General features: G+C 30.5%; 1 protein-coding gene across 1 annotated transcript; it reads left to right on the top strand.

Annotated features, from left to right (window-relative positions):
• The first annotated feature begins 4,889 nt into the window (after positions 1-4,889).
• On the top strand, positions 4,890-6,696 carry LOC129291699 (molybdate transporter 2). The gene has a single exon (XM_054929184.1). The coding sequence runs from the start codon at positions 5,053-5,055 to the stop codon at positions 6,472-6,474; it is 1,422 nt and encodes a 473-aa protein (XP_054785159.1). The 5' UTR covers positions 4,890-5,052; the 3' UTR covers positions 6,475-6,696.
• Positions 6,697-11,087: the final 4,391 nt, after the last annotated feature.

Genomic DNA, 11,087 nt, shown 5'->3' with positions numbered 1-11,087 from the left:
AATTCAACTAACAAGAAGCCAAGTCAGCTAATTAATACATGTAATCTCCTGCAGGTTTGTTCAGTCCAAAATATACTTTTTAGATATTAAAAATATGGAATGTCAGTCGGTTTTTTTAAAATTTTTTAAAATTTTATTTTTAAAAATTCATGCTCTTAAATAGAGATAAATGTAAAAGATTATTTTATTTTAGACCATTTTAATAATTTAATTGCTTCTCTCTGATCTTGATGATATAGTTTATAATATCTTATATGGAAAAATAGCAACCAAAGAGTTCAATACCAAATTGATATCAATGACCAATTGATTTTAAAATTGTAATGTAATTCATTGATCTTTGACTGATATTAATTTGTTAAGTCAAAAGATCAAATTGTTATTAAAAGTTAAAAAAAAAACAACCTCCCTACCATCGTTAGCACCCCCTGCCACTAGCGAGGTCACCGGCTGCTTACCACTAGAACTCTAATATTGATAACATTTTTATTTAAGAAATATTTGGTTTAAGTGGCTAAGGGAGAGTTTAATCTCATGGCCACCTAATGGCCACCAAGCCCTTTTGTTATATATGCCGACAAAATAATAAAAGCAGTGAACCATGCTTCTATCAATTTTCATATTATAATATGATGGTGTGTTATTAAATTGAACTACACTTATTATTTTATTAATGTTACTTGTTAATCTAACATTGATAATTAGAAATTAAGGCCTTTAAAATTTCATGTATTTTACTTGTTAAACGTTCAAATGTATTGTTGTTAGTCACTAATAGATTATAATTTGAACGGATACTTTTTGGAAAAGGACTAGCATGCACAATTAAACTTATCCTATCAGTTTTTCTAACTTGTTAAAACATGAATAGATTGTTGTTAATTTTAAATGAATTGTTATAAAAACATAAATGTATACTTATTGATGAAGGATTAATACTTGTACAATTAAGCCCGCCTTATCTATTTTTCTAACTTATTAAATTTTAAATAGAATGTTGTTAATTTAGAATAATTTGTTATTAAAACACAAAAGAATACTTGTTGATGAAAGACTGATACATACAATTAAGCACATCTTATTCATTTTTTAACTTGTTAAAGCCCGAATGAACTGTTATTAATTTAAAATGAGTTATTATTAAAACTCAAATTGATAGTCGTTGATAAAAAAATATAGTGGATGGTCATAATTGTACATCTTAGTCTTTCGTCAACAAACATTCGAGTTTTAATTACAAGCTATTATAAATTAACATTAATTAGTCGGGCTTTAACAAGTTAGACAAACATAAATGATGGACTTAATTATACGTGTTAGCCTTTTATCAACAAGTATTCATTCAGGTTTTAACAAAAATCATTCTAAATTAACAATAATACATTTGTGATTTAACAAGTTATAAAAGCAGATAGGATGGCCATAATTTCACTGTTAGTTTTTCATCAAAAACAGCCCATTTTGGCTTTAACATGCTAAAAAATGGATAAGATAGACTTAATTGTATGTGTCAGTTTTTTATTAACAAGTATCCATTCATATCTTAACAATAAATTATTCTAAATTAATAATATTTCATTTGATATTTAACAAGTTATAAAAATGGATAAGATTAACTTAATTGTATAAGTGTTAGTCTTTGATTAACAAGTATACATTTAGTATTTTATAACAATTCATTCAAAATTAACAACAATCTATATAGATTTTAGCGAGTTAAAAAACTGATATGATAGGCTTAATTGTACATGTTAGTCCTTATTCAACAAGTATCTGTTTGAGTTTTGATAATAACCTATTAATGATTAACAACAATACATTTGGACGTTTAACGAGTAAAATATATGAAGTTTTAAAGTTCTCAATTTGTATTTATCTGTATCACATTAACAAGTAACATTAGTGAAATAACAAGTACAGTTCATGAATTAACAACACGCCGTTATGTTATAACATGAAAGTTGATATAAACTTGTTTTAGTACTTCTGTTTTTGTTTGACATATATAATTAAAGGGCTTGGTGGGTACCACTATCACTAAGCTTTTTAAGTGGCCAAAGGGTCATAGGATTAAACCCTTCCTTGGCCACCTAAACCAAATATTCCTTTAATAAAAATGTCATTGAAGCCCGAGCTCTGGTTGGTTGCCTGTGGCAAGAGCTTCAGCAACTTCACCGTTGGACCCAACAAACGACGATATAGGGGTGGCTTTTTTACTTTTAAGGGTAATTTGATCTTTTGACCTTATAAATTAATATCAATTAAGGATCAAGGGACTATATTATAATTTTAAAGTCAATTAGTCTTTGAATGATATTAATCTGATACTGAAGTCCTTGGTTGCTATTTTCTCATCTTATATTTAACATTGGAGGGAATACATATTTAATAAGAAAAAAAATAAAATTTTAAATTTAATCATGAATTATTTTATGAGGAACATCTAATAATTTATACTTTGAAATAATATAAAATAAATCATGAATTAACAAAATTATAGCATCAGGATGACCGTTTATTAAAATTGTGGGGGCCCATTCATTTAACTCTCTCTCTCTCTATATCATACCCACCTAAGATGATTTTTCAAGACTTGGCTTTGCTCCGCTAAGCAAACGTGCCTTTGTAGCTCTACTGAATTTTGAAAAAAATCTAGACCGTCTATATAAATGCGGATGATCTAGATTTAATGTTTCTATCCATCTCGTGAAGACAAAAGTGGAGGAAATGGACTTAATTGGAGATATATGAAACAATTTAAACAATGTATCAATTCTTCCAATCTTCTTGATCTGAATTTTTTCTGCAAAAAGATTTACTTGGAAAAAAGAAAACATTAAGGAAAGACTCGATTGGGCCTTCTATAACACTGAATGGAGACTCAAATTTAATCAGGCTAACACCTTCCATCTACTCAAATATGGTTTTAACCAATGACTTATCAGAGTTTAGCTCTTTAATAGAGATTGCCAAAGCTAACACCAAAAACCTTTTAGACATCATGTTGCTTGGAGTCTCGAGGCTTCTTTCCATCCTCTAATTAAGGAATCTTAGGGTATAAATAATTGGAATGAGGGAAAGATAAAATTTACTAAATCTGCGTTTACTTGGAATATAAACTATATTGGAAGCATTTCATCCAAAAAGAAAAGGATCCTTCGCCGATTAGAAGGTATTAATAGAAAAAGAAATCAAAAGGATAACTACTTTTTTAGGAAACTTGAAAAATCTCTTTAGGAAGAATACAACAAGGTCCTTCTCTAAGAAAAATTAATTTGGTTTCAAAAATCTAGATGCAAGTGGTTAAGATGGGGCGATCGCAACACTAAATATTTTCATGCCTCCACTATCATTAAAAGGAAAAGAAATCAAATTCTTTCTCTTAAAGTTGATGATGGTACTTGGGTGCAAGATCAAAGTTCACCAAAACATATGGCTGCTTCTTATTTTAAAAAACTCTTTAAGAAAATTAATCATGATGAATTGAAGCTTATTACTCAACGAAACTTCCCACCCTTATCAAATGCTTAGCTTTTCTCTTTACATAGAGAGGTTGCAAAGAAAGAAATAAAAAATGCAACTTTTGATATAAGGGCTTTCAAAGCTCCAGGTCTAGATGGTCGTAATGCTAGTTTCATACGCATTTATTGGAAAGATCTTAAAGCTAGCATTTTTCAACTATTTCAAAAAGTTTTCAGGGAACCTAACACAATTGCTGAGATAAATGATACTTTTATCACTCTTATCCCTAAGATTGATAACCTAACTAGTATGAAAGATTTTCGTCTGATATCTCTTTACAATGTGAGTTACAAAATCATTACCAAAATTATCTCCAATCGGCTTTATGATTGTATGAACTATCTTATTAGAAATAATCAATGTAGCTTCATTTAGGGTTGTTAAAGCAGTGATAACATTATAATCGCTCAAGAAATCATTCACTCTATAAATAATAAGACAGGAAAAAAAAGGTTTCATGGCTCTCAAGGTGGATCTTGAAAAGGCTATCGACAGACTTTCATTTCATTAAGACTTCATAAATAATACTCTCCAATCTCTTAGGCTTGACTCTCATATGAGGAAACTCATCAAAATAGCTATTTCTACCATTCGGATGAAAGTTCTCTAAAATGGTGAACCTTTAGATGAATTCATTCCCACACGAAGCATTAGACAGGAGAATCCTCTCTCTCCTTGTCTGTTTATCCTTTATATTAAACGGTTAAACCACTACATCTACAGTAATATAAATAAAAATGATTGAAAATTTATTAATCTTACACCTACTAGCTTTTCAATATTCTATCTTTTTACAGTTGGTGATTAAATTTATATCATTATCTAATAAATAATATGTGGGGCATAAATAAAGTTGTGGATGTGAAAAGAAAAGAAACCAATGAATCGCAGACAAACGTGACAAGGGTGATCTGAGCAGAAAAGAATCTTTGATGTGGCACACACATTCACCTAATGGTCAACGGGGAACCAGTCTAATGGCTTCTCAGATTTGAATTTCCCTTACGTCTCCAATTCACTGAGTGCTGCTGGCTGGTGCGGTGTTAGACAGCGTGATAGCTCTATTTCAAGTTTCAACCATTCCATTACTTCTAAAATCAGAATCCAAAATTTACGCAAAATGAGGTTGACATAAACTAATTCTTAATTCATGCGTCACACTCCTCTATCTCCAAAGTCCAAAGCATTGGTTCTTCCCTTCGCTTTTTGCTAATTTTAAACTTTCACGCCTTGATATAATTTCTCTTCTCTTGCCAACTTGGGAAATAATAATAGCACAAACCAATAACCCAACATACAACCAAAAAAATATTAGGCTTGAAAAACAAAACAACATTAACAAAATAGATATTTTGAGTGAACAAACAGCTAGACGTGCCTCGCTAGTACCGATCAGTAACCAATGACCAATCACCATCATGCTTGGCTTGCTTGATTTGATGATTTGATGTCCACATCAATTATATAACACAAGTCTTTGGGTTGTGAGGAAATCATACATTGATTCCGCCACCATTTTTCCGCTCCGACATGGCGGGACATTCTGCCTCCGATGACCACCCCGACGCCGTCACCACTCCTCTCTTACTCAACCGGTGGCGCTACCCTCGCCTTCCGGACGCTGTCAAGCTTAAAACTTCCCTCTGGTCGGAGCTCTCCGGTGCCGTCGGTGACCTCGGCACGTACATCCCAATCGTTCTGGCTCTCGCTTTGGTGAACAACCTTGACCTCACCACCACTCTCGTCTTCACCTCCCTCTACAACATCGCCACTGGTTTGCTCTTCGGGCTTCCCATGCCCGTCCAGCCCATGAAGTCTATCGCTGCCGTTGCCATCTCTGAATCGCCTCCCCTCACTATTCCCCAAATAGCTGCCGCCGGTCTCTCTGTTGCCGCCGTTCTCCTCCTCCTCGGCTGCACAGGCCTCATGTCCTTCCTCTACCGTTACCTCCCTCTTCCCGTAGTTCGCGGCATCCAACTCTCCCAAGGTCTCCAGTTCGCGTTCTCTGCCGTGAAATATATTCGCTACTACCAAGACATTCCCACCTCGAAATCTGGTCCCCCTCGCTCATGGCTCGGCTTCGATGGACTCGTCGTCGCTCTCTCCGCCGTTCTGTTTCTCATCTTGACCACCGGAGCCGGCATCGACGATCACAGCGAAACAGTGAATCTCAACAACAGAGAAGAAAACGGAACTCAACCCGACCCGAAACTCAAGATTAGACGGAGATTGCGGGTTTTGTCAGCAATTCCAGCTGCTCTCATAGTGTTCTTATTCGGCTTGATCCTCTGTTTTCTCCGTGACCCTTCTATGATCAAAGATCTGAGATTGGGTCCGTCGAAGATTTCTCTAATACACATCACGTGGGAGGATTGGAAAATAGGGTTTCTTCGAGCAGCAATTCCACAGATTCCTCTTTCAATTTTAAACTCTGTGATCGCAGTGTGTAAGCTCTCAGGCGATTTGTTCCCCGAGAAAGAAGCTTCGGCGATGAAGGTTTCGGTGAGCGTTGGACTCATGAACTTCGTGGGGTGCTGGTTCGGTGCCATGCCTTGCTGCCATGGCGCCGGCGGGTTGGCTGGTCAGTATCGATTTGGGGGAAGGAGCGGAGCTTCAGTGGTGTTCCTGGGGATTGCGAAACTGGTGCTGGCTCTGGTTCTGGGGAACTCTTTCGTGAGAATTCTGAACGAATTCCCAATAGGAATTCTTGGGGTGCTTCTGTTATTTGCAGGGATTGAACTGGCCATGGCTTCCAAGGATATGAACACGAAGCAAGAGTCGTTTGTGATGCTGGTTTGTGCTGCTGTTTCTCTCACAGGCTCTGGTGCTGCTCTGGGATTTGGATGTGGCATAGTGCTGTATCTGCTTTTGAAATTGAGGGAATTTGACTGGTCTTCCACTTCAACCTTGTCCAAAACTTCTGGGGAAGAAGGAACAAGCTTGATTGCTTAGACAATATCTGGTTCAGGTTCCACTTTTTGCAGCCACATATGGGTGCAAAGGATCACACGCAATGTGATCACGTGGGAGCTTCCCGTTTTCTCCACTTGCCTTATTTTCTTTCTTTCTTACATTTTTTGGGGCAAGTTTCTCTATTTTACTTTCCCTGCTTAATATTGTGTATTATAAATTATATAATCTGAACAATATATAATTACTTAATTATAACCTTCATGCATGAGTTAGTGAAAGTGTGGATTTGCATTCGGTGCTCATCTTTTGTGGTGATCTTAAGTCCTGACCCTTCATTTTAATTTAAAATAATCTTTATTATTCATTTAAATTGATTTTTAAACATTTTTAATATTATATTTATTAATATAAAAATAAAAAATTTTAATAAATCTAAAGTATATATTTAGTTTAATATTAACAGTTTTATAATTTTACAATCTAATTATCTAGATAGAGTCTGAACAGTTTAAATATAATTTAAATAATTTAATTTAATATTTAAAAATTTGTAACCTTTGTAAATTAATCATTTAATTATACTTTAAATAGTTCAAATTTAATATTAAATTTTTTATTTTAATAAATATAATATTAAAAATATTTGAAAATTAATTTTAAAAAATGGTTGAGATCATTTTAGGTTAAAATGAAAGACCAAGCGGTGCCTATCATTGTGGACACTGTTCTATGCGTTGGTTTAATTTTGTCTCAGTTTTCTTAGTGCCTGTTTGATTCATTGAATCACAAGAAATGAAATATAATATAATAATAAAGAAATAGAATATAACGTAATGATGATTATAATTGGTTTGTTTGGTATCATTTTGGGAATGTTAAGAAAAATAAGAAATTTTTTATTTATTTTAATAATTACAAAAATGAAAATACTAAAATATCCTTGTCAGAATTTTTTCTCCCATATCTCCTTCTCTTCAATCTCCTCCTTCCCTGTCATAATCAATGTCCAGAAATGCAACACAGATGAGGAACCTAGAAACGCACACAATTAGGGATAGAGGATTGCGACATACAAACAAAAATCGAGATTACAACAAAGTTACAGTGAAAGAGGAGAGGGAGCATGCCATCGCAAATTATAGTGAAGGAGGGAGAGTTGCGACAAGTCGGAGGAGGGAGGTGGGCAAGTGGCGGTGAGGTTGAGGTGGAAGAAGGGTGAAGGGAAGGAGGGGGAGGAATATTTGAGTAAATTGACAGGAGAGAATGGGGATTACATAAGTTTTTGAATGTAATCCTCGTTGCTACAAATGATGTAATCTGGATTACATTATGTAATAGCTTTTATAAACAAAATAACAACCAAACAGTTTATACATGAAAATTGTATCCGGGTTACATGTAATTCCCTCACAGATAAGCCAACAAAACATGCTAATAGTTGTTGTTGAAATGAGAAATTTTTTTTGAAAGTTGTCGTATTTATTTTTGAAGAGAAAAGAAGAACAAAAGTGGGTGAAAAAATATATATTTTATACGTACTTTTATTTTTATGGAATTTTTTTATTATTTTATCATTTATTTAATTTCAATAAGAACAAAACTTGTATACTTTTTTTTATATACTTAAAATTAAATACTTCAATTATATAATAACACATGTGTCGTTTTTACATCTCATTAAATACTAGACATGACAATACTAATATCTAAATACTAGATATGAAAAATATTAAGGACCTTTTACAATTAAAATATTAAGAATTTATAATTGAAATATTAGGATTTACAACTCCAAGGCCTTTACTTTATTTCAATTTCCTTCAAAGGTCCTCAATTGTCATTCTTCCTAATTCTTTTTTACCAGATTTTCTCCCTTCACAGAAGTTGAGGTTGGAATTTCTCCTCTCTTAAGGGATAAAAGCCTGAAAAATTTAGACTTAACCTTATTTAAAAGAGAGAATTTCAAGGACATAATTTAAGAGTGTGACTTAATTATTAATGATTCTTAAAAAAAAACTTCAGTTTAATTTAGAAAGACTAACATGAAAATAATTTCAATAGTGAAAAGATCAAAGTATTATTCACTTGTTAATTTTGTCTAATATATAGAATCACTAGCTTTTAATTTCCTTACTTTATTTGTTAATTTACTAATATGAGTTGTCAATTATATGACTTGACCTATCAATAATTACTTGAACATCAATTATTTAAACAGTTTGTCAGATAAGTAGTAATATCAGTTATTTATTTGCTAGTAAAGTTAGCAAATTAATAACTGATATTATTGCTTGTTTCATAAAATGATTGAACAACTGATATTAAAGTAATGTTTATATTTGGCATGATTATTAACAGATCAAGTCATGTAATTTACAACTCATATTAATAAATTAATAGTTAAATTAAGAAAATTAACAACTAATAATTTTGTACATTGCACAAAATTAATAGGTAAAGATACTTTAATCTTTTTATCATTAAAATTATTTTCAGTTCAATTCTCTTTGACTGAATTAAAATTTTAAATTTTAGATATTTTGGGACCAGTTAACAATTAAGTCACATCTCTTGTTCTTAGTTGAAATTTTCCCTATTTAAGATTATGATTACTTAACCATTATACATTATTTTTTATATATTATTAATATATTATAAAATTTTAAAAAATTTAAATGATTGGAATAAAAAAATTCCTCATGAAAATCATAAAATTCTTATAAAGTAAAGTAACTAAAAAAATAAAGATATTAGGAGAGAAAGTAAAAGCAAGAGAATGAGAGAATTTTTCATAAATTGTCGTGTCTTTTACTACAAACAATATGTCTTATTTATAAGTATAATCTTACACATCAAAAGTTATACAAGTGATAAAGGCAAATAAAAGGTAATTAACTCTTATGATGGTGGGAGTTTCATGAAAGAAAATGAAGATGAAGAGGTGAGAAAAATGAACATCCACTCTACTTTTAATACTAGGTAAATGTGCATTTTTGTTCCTAAAATATTTTTGAGGAGTACCCAACACTCTAACATTTTTATTGGAGTAATTTTTTTATTTTTATCAAATTTTTTAATGGTCAATGTTTGAGGTCAAAGTTAAAATTTTGATGTAAAAGATAAAAATATTCCGTTTTGATAATATTAATGACAAAATTTCTTTAGCAAAAATGTGAGGGTGTTGGGTGTTCTTTAAAAAATTCTTCAAAGATAAAAATGTATTTTTACACTTTAAATGTTTATAACAAAAATCAATTTATTATATGAGATGTGTCAAGAAGAAATATCTTATAAAATTATTAATAAAATAAAAATTAAAATTCAATAAACAAAAATACACACACACAAACAGCAGGTTGGGCTGGATACAACCTTTGTCCATTGTTTGGTATAGTAAAATGTTTTTTTTTTTTTAGTTGTTATTCAAGTATGCGGGCTGGGGTTGAATGGCTATAGCATAGCCAGCTAAGCATGATTGACAGCAAACATGCTAATACCAATTAATCTTATTATATCATTTATTGATTGATAGATAGATTTTATATTTCATATTTTTTTATTAATTTTATTTATAAATTATTTTTAATATATTTAATTAATATTAAAAAAATTTTAAATTTTATTAAATTTATCTAAAAATGAAATAAATTTTCAATTTTATTGTTATTAAATATATATATTTTAATAACATAATTTTTTACTTTAACATCTAATGAAAAATAAAAAAAATTTGTGATAAAATTTTAATAATGTGATTTATAAGTGAAATTAAAAAATTTTTCTATCTTAGCCTATAAATAGGACATATTGACAATGAGGTATTAATTATGGTTTTTATGTTTATATTAATCCACAATGGTAGGTGGTTTATTATAATTTTGCCCATAAAATTTGTCAACGAGCCATCTGATGTCAGTTAGAACTTGGAAGTTGAAACATAGATGCCAGGTCCATGAGAAATAATTTATCCCTCCCCTACTCCACCGAATTGGTGCCTCACCACGCGCGCCCCAGGACGTTGCACGCATCATCGTTCCACCATACACGATTTTTTTTACAAAAAAAAAAAAACAATTCTTTCAATTTTTTTCCCAATTCATTTTTTGGTTTAACCAATAAATCCAACTATAATTTTAAAAATACTGATAAACATGATTAACTACTCATAAAACATATATTATTTTCATTAAAAAAATATAAAATATTTTTAAAGAATTAAATATTAAAAAATATAAGACATTTTTAATTTTTTAATACATAATTATTTATTTTTTTTAAATTTCCTTATTAAATAAATTATTTTATATTTATTTTAAAATAAAATATTTTATTAAATAGAGGTAAATATAAAAAATTAGTTTAAAAATATATAACTATTTTATTCGAGGGTGATAATTAAGTAAAAATACCTTATATTTTTTAAGGTAAAAAATATTTAAGTTGACATTGACATATCATCATTTATTATCATCATTTATTAATTTTCTGTCCATAAACGAAAACAAGAATAAAATTATTCAAATTATTTTGACAAAAATATATTTTTATGCTTTAATTATTAATAAAATTTGAATTTGATTGTTTAATTTTATTTTTAATTATTCAACTTTGAACATATGATAAAAACGCTCCATTCTTTAACGAAAATTCAT

Source organism: Prosopis cineraria, unplaced genomic scaffold (assembly GCF_029017545.1).
Source record: "Prosopis cineraria cultivar Desert tree isolate PC_DT_omini unplaced genomic scaffold, ASM2901754v1 PC13, whole genome shotgun sequence".
Classification (NCBI taxonomy): domain Eukaryota; kingdom Viridiplantae; phylum Streptophyta; class Magnoliopsida; order Fabales; family Fabaceae; genus Prosopis; species Prosopis cineraria.
The sequence above is the reverse complement of the archived record's forward strand: the minus strand, read 5'-3'. Positions and strand labels throughout refer to the sequence as shown.

What these genes read in the sequence shown, in the direction of transcription:
- LOC129291699 (XM_054929184.1), top strand. Translation starts at nt 5,053, where the DNA reads ATGGCGGGACATTCTGCCTCCGATGACCACCCCGACGCCGTCACCACT.